The sequence below is a fragment of the Saccopteryx bilineata genome, chromosome 2 (genome assembly GCF_036850765.1).
Source record: "Saccopteryx bilineata isolate mSacBil1 chromosome 2, mSacBil1_pri_phased_curated, whole genome shotgun sequence".
NCBI classification, from domain to species: domain Eukaryota; kingdom Metazoa; phylum Chordata; class Mammalia; order Chiroptera; family Emballonuridae; genus Saccopteryx; species Saccopteryx bilineata.
Genome location: NC_089491.1, coordinates 333,486,392 through 333,508,269, shown reverse-complemented (window position 1 = coordinate 333,508,269; position 21,878 = coordinate 333,486,392). Strand labels below are relative to the sequence as shown.

General features: G+C 42.0%; 1 protein-coding gene across 1 annotated transcript in view; it reads left to right on the top strand.

Annotated features, from left to right (window-relative positions):
- The window catches only part of TNPO3 (transportin 3), a 72,426-nt gene extending 54,283 nt beyond the window's left edge, over window positions 1-18,143 (top strand). The window contains exons 17-23 of the mRNA XM_066262275.1: window positions 439-555; window positions 3,040-3,134; window positions 4,197-4,353; window positions 6,237-6,404; window positions 8,983-9,095; window positions 15,390-15,481; window positions 17,004-18,143. Of these exons, the coding sequence (XP_066118372.1) occupies window positions 439-555; window positions 3,040-3,134; window positions 4,197-4,353; window positions 6,237-6,404; window positions 8,983-9,095; window positions 15,390-15,450 (711 nt within the window). The 3' untranslated portion in view covers window positions 15,451-15,481; window positions 17,004-18,143. The remainder of the gene's footprint in view (window positions 1-438; window positions 556-3,039; window positions 3,135-4,196; window positions 4,354-6,236; window positions 6,405-8,982; window positions 9,096-15,389; window positions 15,482-17,003) is intronic.
- The last annotated feature ends 3,735 nt before the right edge of the window (window positions 18,144-21,878 follow it).

The following is a 21,878-nucleotide window of genomic DNA, read 5'->3' as shown; positions in this document are numbered from 1 at the left end:
TAGGTCAATGCTTTATGCACTGCGCCACCACAGGTCAGGCTATACTAATTATTTTTTAAAATAGAATTTGTTTTAATACAAATAAGAGTAACCATTAGATGTTAGAAAATTTGAGTATACTATGCTATGGTTTTACAAATATTACATTAGCCTTGGATAAAATAGTTCTTTTATGGCTTCCAGCTTGAAGTATACAACTCTTTTACAACATTGTTTTTGGGAGATAAAAGGTCAAAGGCTTAAAATAGGTTAAAATAGAGTACTTGAGAATTATTGAAGAATCAAACTCTATTCCAAAAAATGTTGACAACAACCTTTGCTGTGTTGTCTGAAAGAGATTAGACCAGTCTCTCTCTCAATTTCTTCCTCCAGACAGCTTTCTCAGTTGATACTTACTGAAGGGGAAAGAGTCAAACTAACTGGTTTTTTTCTTGCCAGATGGTGAACGTGTACCATGTACATCAGCATTCCTGTTTCCTATACCTTGGCAGTATCCTTGTAGATGAGTATGGCATGGAGGAGGGCTGTCGGCAGGGACTGCTAGACATGCTCCAGGTATGCTTTCTTTGGGGAATATAGATATGTTGGGCTTGGAGGGTCTAAAGGCCGAGGGTGTGCATTTTACCGTACTGTGTCTTTTAGGCCTGTTGCTTCTTTATGATTCCACCCCAGGCGTGTTGATTTCCTAATAACAGGGAGGTTATTAGGACTCTTCCTAGTTCTCTGTTCTGGCTTGCTTGGGAGAAAGATTGACCATCTGAATGTAATGATCATTACTGCCTAATTTATGTTCTCCAAAGATAATATTTTAGGGGGTGGGATGGGTAGGTGGGCAAATGGAGTAAAAATAAAGGATCTCTAAGTTCAAGTGTGGTAATATTTTTAATTTCTTGCCTGGAACAGCCAGTGAACTAGTTTACTTAGCAGGGATGGTCTTAAGGTCAATAGCAGGCCCTGGAAAAGGCTCCTAATACACTGCCTCCCACCCACCCCCAGTGTCAGGGTGGGGTTTTTAGGGGGAATATATTAGAGAGTTAAGTTTTTTTGTGTTTTTTTTTTTTTTTTTTACAGAGACAGAGAGTGAGTCAGAGAGAGGGATAGATAGGGACAGACAGGAATGGAGAGAGATGAGAAGCATCAATCATTAGTTTTTCATTGCGCGCTGCAACACCTTAGTTGTTCATTGATTGCTTTCTCATATGTGCCTTGACCACAGGCCTTCGGCAGACCGAGTAACCCCTTGCTGGAGCCAGCGACCTTGGGTTCAAGCTGGTGGGCTTTTGCTCAAATCAGATGAGCCCGCGCTCAAGCTGGCGACCTCGGGGTCTCGAACCTGGGTCTTCCGCATCCCAGTCCGACGCTCTATCCACTGCGCCACCGCCTGGTCAGGCTTTTTGTTTTTATTTTTTGTATTTTTCTGAAGTTGGAAACAGGGAGGCAGTCAGACAGACTCCCGCATGCGCCCGACCGGGATCCACCCAGCACGCCCACCAGGGTGCAATGCCCCACCCATCTGGGGCGTCGCTCTGTTGCAATCAGAGCCATCCTCACCGCCCGGGCCAACTTTGCTCCAATGGAGCCTTGGCTGTAGGAGGGGAAGAGAGAGACAGAGAGGAAGGAGAGGGGGAGGGGCAGAGAAGCAGATGGGCACCTCTCCTGTGTGCCCTGGCTGGGAATCGAACCCGGGACTCCTGCACGCCAGGCTGATGCTCTACCACTGAGCCAACCGGCCAGGTCCGGGAGTTAAGTTTTGATGCTCCTTTATCCCAAGAAGTCTTTCCTTTTAAAACTTTACTTATTGCCTGACCAGGCAGTGGCACAGTGGATTGAGCATCGGACTGGGATGCAGAGGACCCAGGTTCGAGACCCCGAGGTCACCAGCTTGAGCGCGGGCTCCTCTGGTTTGAGCAAAAGCTCACCAGCTTGGACCTAAGGTTGCTGGCTCGAGCAAGGGGTTACTCAGTCTGCTGAACACCCATGGTCAAAGCACATATGAGAAAGCAATCAATGAACAACTAAGGTGTCGCAACAAAAAACTGATGATTGAGGCTTCTCATCTCTCTCCGTTCCTGTCTGTCAGTCCCTTCTTTCCCTCTCTCTGACTCTTTCTGTTTCTGTAAAAAAAGTAAATAAAAAAATAAAACTTCACTTATTATTTCATATATTACTATCAAAACTTCATGTATGCCCTGGCCAGGTAGCTCCATTGGTTAGAGCAGGGGTCGGGAACCTATGGCTTGCGAGCCAGATGTGGCTCTTTTGATGGCTGCATCTGGCTCGCAGACAAATCTTTAATAAAAAAAATAATAATGTTAAAAATATAAAACATTCTCATGTATTACAATCCAGTCATTTCCTACCGTTCATGTTCATGGTTGCGGGTGGCTGGAGCCAATCACAGCTGTCCTCCAGGACAACCAAATTTTTATTGAATAATGCGTAATGTACACGGGTCGTTGTATGGCTCTCACGGAATTACATTTTAAAATATGTGTCGTTCATGGCTCTCTCAGCCAAAAAGGTTCCCGACCCCTGGGTTAGAGCATCATCCCAGTACACCCAGGTGTGTGGGTGTGATCCTCGGTCAGGACACATACAGGAATCAACCAGTGGTTTATAAATAAGTGAAACAATGGATGCTTCTCTTTCCCTCTCTCTCCCTTCCTCTCTCTGTCTAAAATCAATAAATTAAAAAAATAAACTTTATCTACTCCCTTAGTGGATTGACCATATCTAGTACATAAGCACAGTCGCACTGTCTGAAACTTCTAAAGCTTTGATATGACATCTATCCACTTTCATCAACTAAAATCTATACCTTCAACTCTTTCTGAAATGTCGATTTCATATGTGAAACTGTTCATTCAACCGAAAAGACTGATGTCTCCCTTTGCGTGATCGTCTTGTTAGTCTTTTTCTTGTCTGTGCTTGCCCTCTTTGTCCCCTTTGTATATGTTGTGATACTGAGCAAGTTTGAATGCTGTGGCATTATCTACAAGCATTTCACAAGCATTTGTTTTAGAATCACTTCTGTTTCAGGCGCTGTGCATCCCGACCTTTCAGCTCCTTGAGCAGCAGAATGGGCTCCAGAACCACCCTGACACCGTGGACGACCTGTTCAGGCTAGCCACCAGGTCAGTGCTTCCCCAGCACTGCTTAGGCTTGTCACCTAACATGCAACTGTTTCCTTCTCTGTGGATTAGATGGATTAATGATTCATAACGCAAAGTTAAATTCTGAGCCCACATAGCCCCGTAGGTAAGGAAGAGGAGTTGGATGGGAGCAGGAGGAAATGGTGGAGGTCCTGTCACGAAGGGGGGAGCATGCACGAGGCAATAAACATGATAATATCAGAAATCCCTGTAGTTTTAACTGTTTGCTGCTATGATGTCATGCTTCACCCCAACTTTTCCTTGAGTAGCTTAGAGTCCTTTAGATATAATTATATCTCAGAAAAAAACTCTTAGGATCTTGTGCCTTAGAAGTTATCTGGTGCTACACTACCCAGCTCTGCCCCTAGCTTGCCACCTCACCTGTGCTTAAATTTCTTTTACTAGTAACACTGACATTATTGCCAAACCTTTGAATTCCTTCTTAGTCCCTAGTTAATGATTTTGAATTGAACCAATTAGTGAACGTAAAAGCATTTAAAAAATGAACCATTATTAAATACATATAATTATATGTGATACATATATGTTATCATTTATAAATGTAAGCAGTATTGCCATGTCTATTTCATCTCAGGATTAAACACTTTTTGGACAAGTTAGAAAGACCTTTTTTTTCTCCCAGTTGATTTGAGTATGTAGTCAACCTCTGTGTTTCCTGTATGTGTTCCTTGAAACATAATCTTAGAAGAATATTGTAACTTTTTCTTGGAGATTCTCCATGTACATGAAAGGATCTGAGAAACCTTGTAGAAATGGAGTGGAAAGTAATAGTGTCCATATATTGTGCTTGCTGCTTCCCTGACTGCCACTGCCTCACTGCCAGCATCCCTCACCAGAGTGGTTTGTTAGAGCTGCTGAGCCTACACTGACACGTTGTCCCCCAGAATCTGTAGTTTACATTAGGTTTTATTCTTGGCAGCGTACCTTCCGTGGGTTTGGACAAATGATCTTTTTACTGTCTCCATAGTGTTTTACCTTTTGCCCTGGCTGCTTATATAGCCTTTTCATCTTGTTCCATACCAGGTTTATTCAGCGCAGCCCTGTTACCTTGCTGAGAAGCCAGGTGGTCATCCCTATCTTACAGTGGGCCATTGCCTCCACTACCCTGGACCACCGGGATGCCAACTGTAGTGTCATGCGGTTCCTGCGAGACCTCATCCACACAGGGGTAGCTAACGATGTAAGAATGACCTTTGTGCCTTTTCTGCAGCTCCTTGTCTTCTTGTATTGCTTCCTCATTCCCTTAGGGATGTCTCCTTATTTCATTTGTATTTGTTAGACTTGTACCATAGTGGATTAATCACTAACCAAAATACCAGCTATTAGATCTAAGACAACTTGTACTAAGTGCTGTAAGCTGTTTAAAGGTCTAACATTATTTCTGTTCCAGGCCACTTGTCTAGTTGAAGTGATAAACAGGTATAAAGCATCAAGAAGGCATTACTTGATTATCTGATGAGTTAAATAAGTTATGATCAGGAGATCATAATTCCAAGATCAGGAGAAGGAGTGCTGTTTGGAAAGAAGTAGTCGGGATTACTTTCTGGAAGAGGAGGGACTTTAGTGGGGCTATAGCTGTAGGTAGAATTTGGATGGATTGGAGCTTATCTGAGTGTATAAATCATGATCAGAGAAAGTCAGGAAAGCACTAAGTGTGCTAGTACACAGGTAAGAGACCTGTCTGGCTTGAGTTGTAAAGTGGTCACAGTTTTGAAGGTAGATTTGGCTAGATGTAGAGTGGAACTGAAGGGGCAGCAGTGAAGAAGTAAGCAAGTACGTTAATTGGCTAGTTATTAACAAGTTTTGCAGTAAGAGGAGAAAGAAAAAGAAAACTATAAGTAAAGGCAATTTTTTATGAAGTTTTTTTTTTCAAGATATTAGAAATATATTTGTATTCAAAGACTGTAAGAAAGAATTTTTTTTTGATAGAAAAGATTAGCTATCTGGTAGAAGTCTTCAATTCTTATTTCAGTTTTTTTTTAAAAGTAAATAAGAATTCTTGGTTATTTTTCACAGGAAAAAATGATTAAGAAAATTGCTGCCCTCAATCTTTAACCATTGTGTCTTCTGCCTTCTATTCATGACAAATCTAAGGGTTTATCTCAGCCGAAACTCATGCCCATTTTTTTTAATATAAACTCAATACTTTCTAATTATGAAACATTTGTGGCCTTTGTGAATCCACCTGCTATATAATATATGTATTTTCTTCCCTGGGAAAGAGAAATTGCTAGACTAGCAATTTTCAACCTTTTTCATCTAATGGTACACATAAATTAATTACTAAAAAATCTGCAGCACACAGCCTGACCTGTGGTAGCGCAGTGGATAAAGCGTTGGCCTGGAATGCTGAGGTTGCCAGTTCAAAACACTGGGCTTACCGGGTCAAAGCACATATGGGAGGAGTTGATACTTCCTGCTCCTCCTTCCTCCCTCTCTCTCTCTCTTTCTCTCTCTCTCTCTCCTCTAAAATAAATAAAAAAATAAAACATAAAAAATTTTTTTTAAAAAGATAAGAACTTCCTGTTTCCTGGGAAAGATAATGATTAAAAAAAAAGTCTGCAGCACACGAAAAAATAATATTTTTTGCCCATCTGACAAAAAATAATAGGTATAATTTTGCCTGACCTGTGGTGGCGCAGTGGATAAAGCGTCGACCTGGAATGCTGAGGTTGCCGGTTCAAAACCCTGGCCTTGCCTGGTCAAGGCACATATGGGAGGAGTTGATACTTCCTGTTCCTCCTTCCTCTCTCTCTCTCTCTCTCACTCTCTCTCTCTCCCCTCTAAAATAAATAAATAAAAATAATTTAAAAATAATAATAATAGGTATAATTTTGATTCATTCACAACTGAATGGCTATTGTGTTGGCTGTTGTCTTTTTTTTATTTGACAATCTAAGGAAAAAGAGGGAAGTACCCCTGACTGAATAGTCAAGTATTGCATATTTTAAAAATTCTTGCAGCACACTGGTTGAAATAGCCGTGCTAGACTAAGAGAGAAAGAGCACTTGGTCTCTGGAGAGTTAAAGTTAGAGCTCATCCATTGCTCCTGTTGTCATGCAGCATGAAGAGGACTTTGAGTTACGGAAAGAACTGATTGGACAGGTGATGAACCAGCTTGGACAGCAGCTTGTAAGCCAGCTGCTCCACACATGCTGCTTTTGTCTCCCCCCCTACACCCTGCCTGATGTGGCCGAAGTGCTCTGGGAGATCATGCAGGTTGACAGACCGGTAAGATGGTTTTCATACGGAACCCATTTCCCCAGCCCTGAATGTCAGTTCCTTGCAGCCAACTCTAGCTTTGAAACCAGTCCTGTTGTATGTTCCTGGAACCTGATTTAAACATATAGTTCTGCATTTCTTCCATATAAGCCCAGGTGCTTCAAGAGTGAATAGCACCAACAGTCCCACTGCTGGTTGTCCAAAGCATTTGTTCTGTTTCAGTCTAATACAGTAGTGTTTTTGTGTGTTCCTAAAGAAAGGGCTCTGTGCACCTGGGGACCAACAACTTTCATTCTAGTAACCTTTGATATGAGAAATAAAATTTCCTTATTTTTCTTTTTTACAAATACACTTGGTTCCCAGGTAATAAAAAACTTATAAATTTGATTTTACAAAAAACATTCTTGATTTATAAACATAGTTAAATGCTAACAGAAGAAAATAAATGAGAACTGCAAATTTGGGCAGGAACAGAAACCAGGTAGCCATGTGCCCTTAAGAATTTATTATAGCCTGACCAGGCAGTGGCGCAGTGGATATAGCGTTGGACTAGGATGCGGAGAACCCAGGTTCGAAACCCCAAGGTCACCGGCTTGAGTGTGGGTTCACTGGCTTGAAGGTGGGATCATAGACATGACCCCATGGTTGCTGGCTTGAGCAAGTGGTCACTTGCTCTGCTGTTACCCCCCCCCCCCCGTTAAGGCACATATGGGAAAGTAATCAATAAACAACTAAGGTGCCACAACGAAGAATTAATGCTTCTCATCTCTCCCCCTTCCTGTCTTTCCCTGTTTCTCTGACTCTCTCTGTCTCTGTAAAAAAAAAATTATTATAGACCCACGAGTTGTCAAGCAATTTAAAGTAATTATTTTTTATAAATTCAACTATAACTGAGTTTTTGTAAAGGAATTCTTACATAAATTCCAGTGGTTTTGAACCTTTTACACATGGGGATTAGTGAAAAATAGATTTCAGAGACCACTAAGGCAAAAATAACCCTGAGCATAAGCTAATTTGTCTATAATCTTCATATAATATCAGGGTTAGGGTTAAATTTCTTGCTGACCAATCCTCATACCAGTGGTTGAAAAACACTATAAACTGATTGAATTGTAACTAAGGAATTATAACAAGAATCAACTAGGCCTTGGCCGGTTGGCTCAGCGGTAGAGCGTCGGCCTGGCGTGCGGGGGACCCGGGTTCGATTTCCGACCAGGGCACATAGGAGAGGCGCCCATTTGCTTCTCCACCCCCCCCCCTTCCTCTCTGTCTCTCTCTTCCCCTCCCACAGCCAAGGCTCCATTGGAGCAAAGATGGCCCGGCCGCTGGGGATGGCTCCTTGGCCTCTGCTCCAGGTGCTAGAGTGGCTCTTGTCAGGCAGAGCGACGCCCCGGAGGGGCAGAGCACCGCCCCCTGGTGGGCAGAGCATCGCCCCTGGTGGGCGTGCTGGGTGGATCCCGGTCGGGCGCATGCGGGAGTCTGTCTGACTGTCTCTCCCCGTTTCCAGCTTCAGAAAAATACAAAAAAAAAAAAGAGAATCAACCAGTGAATGCATAAATAAGTAGAACAACAAATCGATGTTTCCTCATTCCCCCCATCTCACCCTCCCTCTCTTCCTTCTCTCTCTCTCTAAAAAGAAAAATATCAATAAATAAATAATTTTTAAGAAAACTTTCTAGCCTGACCAGGCGGTGGCGCAGTGGATAGAGCGTCGGACTGGGATGCAGAGGACCCGGGTTCGAGACCCCGAGCTCGCTGGCTTGAAAGCGGGCTCATCTGGTTTGAGCAAAAAAGCCCGCCAGCTTGAACCCAAGGTCGCTGGCTCCAGGAAGGGGTCACTCGGTCTGCTGAAGGCCCACGGTCAAGGCGCATATGAGAAAGCAATCAATGAACAACTAAGGTGTTGCAATGCGCAATGAAAAACTAATGATTGATGCTTCTCATCTCTCTCCATTCCTGTCTGTCTGTCCCTCTCTCTGACTCACTCTCTGTCTCTGTAAAAAAATAAAAATAAAATAAATAAATAAAATAAAACTTTCTAACCCAAAGAACCAGCAGGTATCACAAAGGAACTTAGTGCTATGACTTCTACTGAGAGATGACCTTAAAATCCTTAAATCTGGATTTGTATTACATATAGTATATACTTTTTTGGCATGTTTACTTACTATACTTTTTGTTCCTGCTCATTCTGGCATCTGAACCTTTGCTTTGTATTGCCTTTGACTTTTTACACTCAAGAATTTTCTGGCAGCTCTTTAATTTTTAAACTATTACATAAGTTTAATGACAGGAATAGGACAATAGCCTCATCCAGAAGAGACTTCCCTTCCAAGGTAGAAGGCTCTCCCTGAAATGGTGCCTGCTGCCCCTTTGAAGGGAAGTCCAGGCGTGCCTTTGTAGCCGGTTCCAATCCCCAGAGGGTGGTAAGGCCTAAAGATAGTACTTTCATTCATTCTTTTACTTGCTTTTGAGTCTGGGAGAACAAATGCTACTAAGGAAAACTGGTGGGTTTTTGTTACTACCTATAGAGTCCTAGTTGAAGTCCTGCCTCCTTTAAAAACTCTTACTCCTCTTCTCGGAACAGACATTTTGTCGATGGTTAGAGAACTCCTTGAAAGGTTTGCCAAAGGAAACAACTGTGGGAGCCGTCACAGTGACACACAAACAACTAACAGATTTCCACAAACAAGTCACTAGGTGAGTGATGCTGGTTTTTCTTTTGAAAGGAATATGATCAGCAGCTGGGGTGTGTAGAAAAGTTATATCTTGGCTTCTTATACCATATTACATACAGATCTGCCCAGTGTCTTGTGTGCCTTAGTATATTCTCAATTTAGTGTTCATGTAGCCTTGAATTGCACAAATTGGCATTGGAAACTAATCTTAGGGAGAAGTTCACCACATAGTATATGTGTATATCAGTGTTATTGTACATATGTATTAACTGTTATCTTACTGAGTAAGTGGAAACATCATTTCTTTCACCAAAAAAATACGCTGAGCAGCACACTACCCTGTAGGAGATCTGTTTTTTCCTTTTTGAAGTCCTTCTCAATTCTCATTCATATTCAGAGGCCAAGAATGCAGATGCCTGAATAGGTGAAGCTTTGGTTGTAAAACATAAAGTGATACAGACTGCAGTAAATTGGAAAATTTTCACCATGCCTAAAGAAACTCAAATTCTAATTTTATGCAGACCAAACAAAACATCTCTCTGGGATGCATTAGGACCGTGAGCCACTTGCTTACAGCTCAGTTAAAATGTTAAATGTGCTTAAGTGTTTTTTGTTTTTGTTTTTTTACTCTGAATATAGTAAACATTTTATATAGCTACATAGTCTACATAGTCTAATTACTATTCTTCATTCACTACATAGGTATTGCTTGATTTTCCTATAGTACCTCTATTAGTGGGTACTTGGTTTTGTTTTCCCCCCTAGTATTTTAGATAATATGGAAGGTCTAGCCCAGTGGTCCCCAACTTTTTTGGGCCACGGACTGGTTTAATGTCAGAAAATATTTTCACAGACTGGCCTTTAGGGTGGAACGGATAAATACACAAAATAAAATTATGTGACCAGCGTAAAAACTGTGGTATTTTAAAATATAATTGTCGAATTTACGAGACAAGCGTCAAGAGTGAGTCTTAGACGGATGTAACAGAGGGAATCTGGTCATTTTTTAAAAATAAAACATCGTTCAGACTTAAATATAAATAAAACGGAAATAATGTAAGTTATTTATTCTTTCTCTGCAGACTGGTACCAAATGGCCCACGGACCGATACCGATCCGCGGCCCTGGGGGTTGGGGACCACTGGTCTAACCTTTTCTTTCTTTTGACTAATTTTTTAAAGTCACTGAATCAAAGTTTATTAGAATTTTATGGTCCTTGGTAATATTAACGACAGCAACTTAAGTTGGATTTTGTAACTGTGTTACCTTGTCCTGATATTCTTTTTTTGTGTGTAGAGTCTTTAGAATTTTGACTAAATTTTAGGTAATGGTTTATATTTATACAGTTGTGGAATAATTTACAGGTCCAAGAATGAGTGTTGCAGTAAGGTTGATAATAGTGAAAACCTGGAAATATTCCAGTTGCCCATCAATAGTTATATAAATAACAGTATGTTTATACTGGTAACTAGGCACTTTTAAAAAATGGAAGGCCCTGCTCAGGTAGCTTAGTTGTTTAGAGTGTCATCCTGATACTCCAAAGTTGTGGGTTCAGTCCCTGTCAGGGCACATACAAGAATCAACCAATGAATGCATAAATAAATGAAAAAACAAATTAATGGACTTTTTTCTCTCCCTCTAAAAAAAAAAATACAAAAGGGAAAAAATGTATATGTGACACAGAAAAATAAAATATAAAGAAGAAAATAACAGCATCATATAATAATACAAGTTACACTTAAATATTTATTTTGATTTTTAATTGTGATAAAATACATAATTTGTCATCTTAACCTTTTTTTTTTTCATCTTAACCATTTTAAGTGTGTTCAATAGTGTTAGGTGCATTTATGTTGTGAATCTCTGGAATTTTTTCATCTTATCAAACAAATTATGCCCCTTTTCCTGCCCCTCCCAACCATCATTCTACTTTCTGTTTATGTTTTGTTTTTTTAATTAGACTACTCTAGATAAAGTGTATAAGTGAAGTCAGACAGTATTTATTTTTTTGTGACTTGCTTAGCATAATGTCCTCAAGGTTCATCCATGTTATATATAGCATGTGTCAGAATTTTTTAAGGCTGAATAACAGTCCATTGTATGTATATACCACATTTTGTGTATCCATTCATCTGCTGATGGATATTTGGGTTGCTTCCACCTCTTGGTTATTGTGAGCAATGCTGTTGTGAACATGAGTGTACAGATCTCTCCAGACCTTGCTTTTGGTTCTTAGGATATAAATCTAGACATGGGATTGCTGGATTATGTGAGTTCTATTTAAAATTTTGAGAATCCTCCATACTGTTTTCCATAGTGGCCATTTTACATATATTCCTACCAACAGTACACAGGGTTCTAACTTCTTATATCTGTGTTTACTTTTGTTTCCTGTGCTTTGGTGTGGTATCCTAGAAATTATTATCATATCTAATGTCATGAAGCTTTTCCCGTGTGTTTCCTTCTAAGAAGAAAACACCTTACATTTAGGTCTTTGATTCATTTTGAGTTAGTTTTTGTGTATGTATGTTAAGGGGCCAGCTCTATGTTTTGCATGTGGATATCCAATTTTTCCAGCATTATCCTTTTCTGCATTGACTGACATTTTTATTGAGACTCATTTATGCAGCCCTGGCTGGATAGCTCGGTTGGTTAGAGCATCATCTCGAAGTACAGAGGTTGCCAGTTTGATCCCCAGTCAGGGCACATACAAAGGAAAAAGAAAGAAAAGGGAAATCATATATGCAAGGAATTTATTTCTGGGCTTTCTGTTCCATTCCATTGGTCTGTGTGTCTGTCTTTATGTCAGTATCATACCATTTTGACTACTGTGGCTTAAGTTTTGAAATTGCACAGTGTGAGACCTCTGACTTTGTTCGTTTTCAAGATTATTTTGGCTATTCAGAGTCCTTTGAAATTCCATATGAATTTTAGGACAGATTTTTCTGTTTTCACACACACCAAAAAGGTCAATTGTAATTTTTGATAGGGATTGCGTTGATCTGTAGATCATTAAAACCAGGCCCAGTTTTTAAAAGTGAGAAAAAAAATAAATTTTAGGCAATGGTGTAGGAGCTAATCTTTTTTTTCTGAGAATTGATTTCTTAATGTCATTTTTCAAAATGGTTTATTTTCTCATCTTCCAGAGTAACTCCGATAATTTTGTTAAGGTTAAAATCCCAAACCTGAGTGCTATTTTGTAGTTTACTAGGTGGCTTAACTTCATGCCCCAGAAGTAACTGATTTTTGGCCCTAGGTCAAGTGACATGCATGACTGGAAAATAGCATGTGACTGCCTGCCCTCGTGACACATTTTGCCGTAGAGGGGATTTCCTCTCTACGAAGGAGGTATATATTGACTAGGATGACCTTACAGATTATTTTGTTTCTATTTACTATGAATCTTCTCAGTAGAAGTAGTATTCCCCACCCACAAGATGTCTTAGGGGAAACGCATGTAATAGTCGCTTCTCTTTGCTTTTGTTTTGTTCTGTTCCATCTAGTGTTGGTCAGTAGAAGGTCAGGGTCACATTGCATTGGCTCTAATTTCCTTAGAGCACCCAGGAGCCTTGAGAGAACCCACAAGGACTGGGCTTAGAGTCAAGGATGTGGGTTTGGATCTTGTCACTTATTGGCTCTTACTTTGAACTTCAGCTTATTCATTTGTAAGATGGCGTTAGCAGTACCTGTCTCACAGGGTTGTGACGAGATACCAAGTGGTGATCTCGAGATCTGGCACATAGTAGGTAATCAGTGAATGTTGATTTTCTCCTTGGAAAAGAACCTGCCAAAACGTCGTTATGCATTTACAGAACTAGCTGGAGCATGTTCCCTGCCAGCTGTCAGGCCACCACCCACACATTCTGGAATAACTCCTTTTCCTTCACTCAGGCCAACATATGACAGGTAGAACGACAGACAGGTAGACTAAGTCTGACATAAGAGTTATAGACATTCCCTAGTGTAATCAAAATCTTGGAGCAAGGAAAAGGAACCCAAATAATGCAGCACTGTGAACAGAAATATCTATAATCTTTGCCCTGTGGTATGGGAAATGGGCACACGACCAGCCTGGCCGACTTGATCTCATCGCAGAACAAGTTCTGCAGCTCTTACAGTGGCTGTGGCATAGTGGGACGGGAACAGAAGTAAGAGGCAATACGGTGATGCTGGAGAAAGGCGTTGAGATTGCTAGCTGCCTCTTAATGGTTCTTGCTTTTTAGTGTGCGTGTTGTCCTTGAACCCTCTGTTCTGTGCATGACTCAGCCTCCCTTTTGGATTTAAGGTCCTGTAACTCCTGCCTCAACATGCTGCTTTGTTTGCCATCCTAGCAGGGAGGGTGAACTGGTTCAGTTTCATTTCAACAAGTCCAAGCCTGTTTTTCAAATGGTGCTGGCAATTAATTCCTTAGCATTTTTAGTTGGTCAAGGTGAAGAAAGCTGGGATTTTTCATTCTCAAATACCATTTTTACTTTCCAAACACCACTAATTATGACTAGAAGAAATCCTGCTGTCATTTCCCATTTCTCTGTCTTGGTGTTTATTCTGACTCTAATCCAAGTATGGTGGACAGATTGGGATTGTGGGACTAGAGCCAGAAAATAGAACGTAGAAAAGTAGTGGCAGCTTTTTTTTTTTGGGGGGGGGGGAGATGAAGGCGGAAAGCAGAACATAGTTCTAGCTTTTAGGAGGTTTTAAAATTCATTTCTTTGCACTGAATCACCAAGGACACTGAAGTTAAACATTTGGCTGAAGCTCTTAACACCACAGCAGTTGCTGACAGGGTTGGGAGCAGAAACTGAGCTGACTGAGACACTGGCCCACCCCTCATTCCACCTGTCTCACCACAGTCTCCTGTACTTGCATTTTGGTACTTTTTCTCATTATCACAAAAGAGGGTAAGGATGGAGTTATCTTTTCTCTTCCAAGTAAACCAAGGTCTCTGGTTAAAGATGGGTTGAAATTAAAGCTCATTTGGATCCGAAGTTTTTCAGATCCAAAATGAGGGCCACAGACTCAAGCAAAAGAATCTTGAGTCTCCAGCAGGTTTGTTTCCTGTTGTCTTAGTCTCTTACAACATACCACACAGCAGCTCCTCTTGGGCTGCGAATCTTCCTCCTTCGGGACACTGGGGACATGAGTGATGTGGGCACCTGCTAACCCTGGCTGCCTCCTCAGCAGTCAGTATCACTTGGAAATAGAATGGGAAACAGAATGCCCGTTTTGAAGCATGTTAAATTCACAAAGAGCAGATGGCAGAATTTTGATAAAACCAAAAGACCTTCCAGTTTTTTATTACATTTTTAGGGTGGAGAGAGACTAAATTAAGAAAGTTTCTAGGATAGTCTGTTGAATCAAGTCCTGGAGTCTAAATCAAGGTGCTCAGTGATGTTTGAGACCTTATAATAGGTGAGGAAATCCAGATGTGGGCACTTGAGGGGTAACTCATTTCTCCTTCTTTTTGGGTCAGTTAGCGGTTTCCTCCCTGGTATTTAATCATTACAAGGAGGAGAGAGAGCTTTCTTCTCACATTGAATCCTAGGCTGTAGAGTGTGGTGCCTGAGTTTTTCGGATCCAAAATGAGGGCCACAGAATGGCGAGCATGTTAGGAACTGCTTCTTTTTCCATTGTTTGGACAAAGGAAACATTTTTGAAAAGACAGGGACAGATGATAGTGGGCTGTTCATGCCACCGGGGCATCGCAGTGCTTGCTTAAGGACCTGCTGCCTCCTCCTACGGGAGGGAACCCTGAGCAGCCTGTTCAACTAGAAAATCGATGACTGATAGAATCTTTGTCACTGGACTGGGCTTTGTAAACAAAATCTGCCTTTGGAAGAGAATGAGGAAACCAGGGTACCTGCGTTAGCTCAGCTTGTAGAATTAAAACAGTTGGCTTTCAGTGAATATGCTTGCTTTTTTAACTTTGTGGTTTCTGGCTTTCTTGTATTTACAAGGACTTGAGCCAAGTGTTGTAAAGCAGCCTACAGTTGTTGAATACTGTTTTTACCCCTGCTCTATTATCCTAAGCATTTGACATTTATGAACAGATTTAATTCTCAAAACATTATGAGGCAGATAATAAATATGGAAACTGAGGCAGGTTGGTAACTTGCCCAAGGACACAGTGGAGCCAGGATTCAAATTGAGGCCTTTTTTCTCCAGAGCCATTCTTCAAGGACCACACAGCTTGTATTTACTCTCCTATACAATAGTTAATATTTACGCTTGAGTTACAGAGAGATTGGAAGCAGTCAGTGTTGTGGTGGTTTTTTAGAGTATTATAGGTTTGAAAACCAACCTACGCTTTCTTTTCCAGTGCTGAGGAATGTAAACAAGTTTGCTGGGCCTTGCGAGACTTCACCAGGTTGTTTCGATAGCTCTCACTCCTGCACTGTGCCTGTCACCCAGGTGAGTGGTATGTAGTTCCCAGGATCCCCCTGGCTGTGAGGGTTTGGGGTGGACATAGGCTTTAATGCCCATCATGGGATTGGTAGTGTAGCTAACATCGGGGGAAGACCAGGCAATCTAACCCTGCCGAGCTGCCGGGGCCCAGGGTGTCCGTGGGCCCCGGCAGCCCGGTGATTGTCAGCTCCTTTTGATGCCATTTCACCCCCATAAGAGAGTTACTGTTGGAGAATGCCTTAAAAGTTCCTTCTTCTTCCCCTTAGGGACACTTCCAGGATTGTAAGTGTGTGTGGGTGACCTGATTACTTTAGAGGAGACAGAGCTGACGTAGTTTATCGTGACACATAGCACACCTCTCCTGGAACTGACCTTTCAAATTTATGAACAGAGATGCTTAGTCCTATCACTTTTACCATTTGCACATGGAAATGCCAGGTTTGGGCTGAGGTGAGAGGTCTAGGAAAGGAGCCCCCTGATCATCAGTCTTCTCTGTGTGCTTCTTGCTTCCTGATTCTGAAACAAAGCCAGAAGCCGGCTAAGGGAGGAAAGGATTGGGGAGTGGGCTTTGGTTGCCGGTTTCTTGACTGAGAGAACAAATCTCTCAGCCCACCTTTGACATTTAAGCAGAATTTATTCTGCTGGGAGTCCGTTCTCCATGCGTGTACCACAGTCTTGCTGGTGGTTTCCATGATGAAATGCGTGAGTAGGTGAAGGTTCTGCCCCACTGTGCCCCGCCACACCAGAAATGATTCTGCACTTTTGTTCCATAATGATTAGTGATCTCATTTAGGACTCTTAGTTTTGCAGTGTCTGTAAAAGCTGACATTGATACGCATTGGGTGGACAGCGGTGAATGTTCATGGCGAACACTCATGGATCCCTTGCCATGTAGCAGCTACTATTCTAAGTGCTTTGTATGTGTTAGCTAAGATAATCCTGGTACAGTACCCTGGGTTATAGCTATTATTCCCATTTTACAGATGAGGAAATTGAGGTTGCAAGATGTTAGACCATTTGCTTGATGTCACAGTCAGAAAGTAATTGATGAAGCCACAATTCAGATGTAGACATTCTGGTGCTGGAATCCTCACTTTTAACCACTCCTTAATACTTTTGCAGTAGAACCCTTTCCAGAGTCTAAATCATTGGTTTTTAAACTTTTTTTTTTTAAAGCAGGCAAAAGCCTCTTTTAAAACAAAATCTTACATGAAACGCCAATATTTAAATAGATTGAAGTGGAGATTTGGGGTTGGTGTGGAGTGGTCATCCCGGACCTGATGGCTTACCTTTAACCTTCACATGTCATCCCATTTCCATGGCTCCCTCGGGACAGGAGAAACCCTGAGTGCAGTTTTTCATTGGAGCAGCAGCTCCCTTGAAATCACAAGTAGAACATCCAGCTGTGTTCTTACGGTGGGGGTTCGAGTTCGGTACCTGCGCAAGTACGGGAACCTCTGCCTCAACTATATAAAATGCTCCCTGTCTCCTGGACCACAGGTGTTGACTATCTTCTCTCTTTTGTCAGGAATGTCTTTTTTAATTAGAAGACAGGAAGAAAACAAAAACCAGACTGTGTCCCACAATCAGAAACCTCCGTTGTGGCAGAGGGGCCTTCGCCGCCACCAAGGCGTCCCACCGGACAGGGAGAGGCTCCAGCCTTCCGAGGCCGTCCTGAGGAGTTCCTGTTTGGGGGTGTGAGAGAGAATCAGCACGGTTTTTAAAAAGATGGCTGCAGCCTGTTCGGCGTGGTGGGAGGGGAGCTGGTTTCCTGGTGAACTTGTTTCTAAAAGGAAAAATAATTTTAAGGAAATAAAAAAGGAAAAAGGAAAACTAAACTAAAACCAGAACTGAAACATCCATCTGGTAGCAAATGACACACACAGACACGTGCACCCACACACGCTAACACGCGTGTACGCACACAGAGGAGAAAAGTGCAAACTTTCTGTGAAACAAAAACAGTTACTTGGGGAAAATGGAAATTCAAATGAATTAAACAGCTACAATTGGAAGGAAAGGATCAGGATCATCTTTTAAGGGTTTTGTTTTGTCCTATCTCTCCCATCCTCCCTCTTTTGTCATTTCTCCTTCTCTTTGAACAAAGCAAGTAGGAATTCCTCCCACCTCTTACCAACTTAGAGTTGGTCAGACAGGGAGGGGTACACAAGGAGCCTTTTCTAATATCATGGTCACCTCAGTGATACCACGACCTGCCAGGGCCCAGCTCATGTATATCCCGACTCGGACTACCTGGTTCAGTCTCCACGTCCACTTCCAGTCTGCACTGGGTTATCGCCAGCCTTGAAGAGAAGAGCCAAATTGGGGTGAGTGGGATATAAATGTATATTCTAAGTTTTAGCTTCAGGTTTTTGGGGATTTTTTTACGTTTCACCCACAGACATGAGAGACAAAGGAGGGTGGGAATATGGAAAAACATGTTTACAGGGCTAAACTGTATTTTGCTAAAAAATGTGGAAGTTATGACTTCGTGGGGATAAGGTGGGAGCGGGGAGCCCAAAGCAGATCTTCATGTTTTAGAGGAGTTGCCCGGCGCAGCCGTTACGTCCGAGGGCACTGTTCTGTCTGGTGTTGTAGCCATCTCAAGAACAAATCAACAACAGGAGAAAAAGAAAAGGAAAAGAAAAAATAAATTTTTAAAATTTAACCAGTGTTTGTTTTTACTTCCTTTCCCTGCCTTCTAGCTCTGAAATAGTACAGCTGGACCCCTTAAGTGAACAGTCTTCATTGTTATCCCAGAGTCTGAGTATCAAAGGCAGACCCCTGTCCTCAGGGCCACAAACCTGTCCTGTTCAGGGGAGTGGCTCATCCTGCATCTTTTATTCTTCGAGCTCACCCTGAGAGTCCTCATGCTGCAGTTTATCTTTTCATACAGCCTCCGTTGGAAAAGAGAATGGGCCACTCAGCATGTTATTCAGAAGTGGGGCATATTCTTTCCACCCACGTAGATTGTTTCCTAACCCGCTGAGTATTTGGTCTTGTATTGAAGTGTAAGTGGTATGCAGAGAGCTGCACATATTTGAGGTGTGCAGTTGATAAGCTTTGACATGGGATACACCTATGCAGTCAGTAGCAATCAAGATAGCAAGTGAGCCTATTCTTGACTCCCAAAAGTTTCCTCATGCCTCTCCCCTCCCACATGCCTAAGAAGCCACTGTCACTGTAGAGGAGTCTGCGTTTTCTCAAGTTTTATATACAGTGTGTTGCAGTAATCAGGCTTTGAGCTAATGACCTTGACTGCAGAGCTGCATCTAGTATTTGAGATTAGTGAAACAAACTTTCCTGCCTAACATCAACGGACTCAGAGTTTTCTTCTAAAAAGGCCTCACTGGAAGGGGAGGAAGAAACAAATTTAAAAGTGTTTGAAGTGAGATGATCAGATTCTGGAGATCGGCACAGAACCCTAGCCATTCTTCACATTTTCTGGATAAACAATAAAACTTGGGAGCCTGGTCCAATCCTAGGACCTTGCAACAGCCAGTTGACTTTCTTAAGGAATTTGGCTTTTATGACAGGAAGTGGTATCTGGGACTGAAAAAACCATGTGGGAAGCTTAATTCAGTTCTCTCCAACCACTGAAAATTAGCATGTGGGATGCAGCTCCTAGTTAATGTGGAGAACAGCTCCACAGCTATGGCTTTGAAAACCTGAAACTCCCCTTGCCCAGTAGCTCAGTTGGTTAGAATGTCATCCCAACATGCCAAGGTTGTGGGTTTGAGCCCAGGTCAGGGCACATACAAGAATCGACCAATAAATGCATAAATACAAATAAATAAAAAAAATTTTTTTTAATGAAAACCAGAACTTTCATCTCATAATGGGGTCGAGACCTCACTGTGGGCTGTCTTACCAAGGGTTGCAAACCCAGCGGCACTTGAGCAGGGAGTGAGGCAGGCTCAGGGAAGACTTGAACTTGGGGACATGCCCAACTAAAGTTCCAGCTGACTCTTGCCATTGGGAATACGAGACTTTCTAAATATGCCAGTTTTCTGAAAGAAGCTGGAAATCAGATACGTGACATCAACTAATTTTAAAGTGTTGACAACTAATTTCAATATAAAGAGGAAACAGCTGCACAGGCCAGTGGGGAGGACAGTGCTGACCTTGGTGAAGGGCTGAAAAATAGGACTAAAGATGGGAGGAATTGCATGTAAGTGCTGTACCCTATTGGTCAAGTTTCTTAAAGGGGTTTGGTTTAACAACTCTGAAGCCTCTGTATATATGTGCAGCACAGGAAAGCAGGTCAGAGGAGTCACTCGACGGTGGAGAAACCTTGCAAACACTACCTTAGCCAGGTAATCAAAGTCAACAGCATCAGTGGTGAGTCACGATGGTATGTACCCTTTATATGATGTGGTGAGGATGATAGGTCACTTCTAGTGGTTTTTCTTACAAAAAATCATAATAAACATCCAATAAACCTAAAATGAAGGACATTCTGAAATATACCCTCAAAAGCAAAGTGAGAAACTATCAGACCAGTGGAGGCTAAGGAAATGATGGCTAAAGGTAATGTGATAACTTGGATGGAACCCTGGAACAGAACAAGGATATTGGATGAAGACTTAATTAAGTCTGAATAATAGTGTATTCATATTTTTTCATTAGTTGTGATAAATATACCATAGTAATGTAAGGTGTTAACAACTGGGGACACTAGGGGGTGGGGTATATAGGAACTCTATTAGCAACTTTTCTGTAAATCTAAAACTATTCTAAAATTGTTTGTTTAGAACAAAAATCTGCACAGGCCTCTTAACCATTGAAGATGCTCTGCCTTGCTCATAATGAGAAGTGGACCTGAGATGACTACTTCTCACTTGTCAGGTTGGCAAAAATCCAAAAAGTTAATAATACAGTCTGTTGGGGAGACTGTGGGAAGATAGGCACATTGCTAGATTTGTCATCAGGGTTTTGCCAATATGTGGGAAAATTAGATACTTATGCTCTGGCCCAGAAATTCTATTTCTGGGGCTCTATCCCAAAAATACACTTGCAAAAATATGAAAAGATCTAAGTATGTACAAACTGATTAACTGTCGCACGATGTGTAATAACTAAAGATGAAAACAACTCACCGTGAATAGGTAGTCAAAAACCTGCGCCCAGTTGAGCCTCTAGGGTCCAAAGTCTAGGTCAAAGTGCCAATTGACAGGAAATAGAGGAGACAAAATACATTAACATGGCAGAGATGCGGTCAGCAGCATCCAGGCAAAAGCAGAACGCGGAACAAACCATGCAGCTTCCACAATCAAACTGCAGGGGAGTAAAATTTCTCTAATGTCTTCCATTTTCAACAGATATTTGATAAAAATGAATTTTGTCACTTTAGGTCAGATGGCCTTTTGTTGGGTTTTGTTTGTTTTGTATTTTTCTGAAGTTGGAAACGGGGAGGCAGTCAGACAGACTCCCGCATGCGCCCGACAGGGATCCACCAGGCATGCCCACCAGGGGGTGATGCTCTGCCCATCTGGGGCGTTGCTCTGTTGCAACCAGAGCCATTCCAGCACCTGAGGCAGAGGCCACAGAGCCATCCCCAGCGCCCGGGCCAACTTTGCTCCAATGGAGCTTTGGCTGCAGGAGGGGAAGAGAGAGACAGAGGAAGGAGAGGAGGAGGGGTAGAGAAGCAGATGGGCACTTCTCCTGTGTGTTCTGGCCGGGAATCGAACCCAGGACTCCTGCACGCCAGGCCGACGCTCTACCACTGAGCCAACCGGCCAGGGTGCCTTTTATTTTTTAAGAATGTCCTTGTCACCCTGGCCGGATGGTTCTGTTAGAGCATTGTCCTCATATACAGAGGCTGCCAGTTTGATCTCTGGTCAGAGCACATACAGAAACAGATTGGTGTTTCTGTCTCTCTCTCAAATCAGTAAATAATAATAAAAAAAGAATGTCATTGTCTTTTAGAGATATGTTCTATTTACACATGAAATATTATGTGTAGGATTAGCCTCAAAATAATCTCAGGGCAGGGATGTGGCTTTGAGTTTAGGTGAGGAAGACTGAATTGATAATTGTTGAAGCTAGTACATGAGAATTTCATACCATTCTTTCTACTTTAAATTTGTCCTTAACAAAAGAATAAACAATAGAGGAAGAAATTCTGCCTGTGGACAACTTTGGCCCGTGCCCAAGAGTTCCAGCCTGCCCTTCCCGGTGGCCTGCTCTGTGGGATGTGGGTGCACCTCGCCAGCCCATAGTCACAACCCGACTACCCTGAAGGAGCACAGCCCTCTGCAAAGTGGCCCACAGAATAAATAACCTTAATTCCCTGTCCTGCATCTGGAAGAAGTAAGAATGCCAAGGAGCAAGAGAAAACTGAAGAAAAAGTAGAAGGAAGGTGCTTCTTTTCCGTGTTACTTTAAATTGTTCCAATAAACTT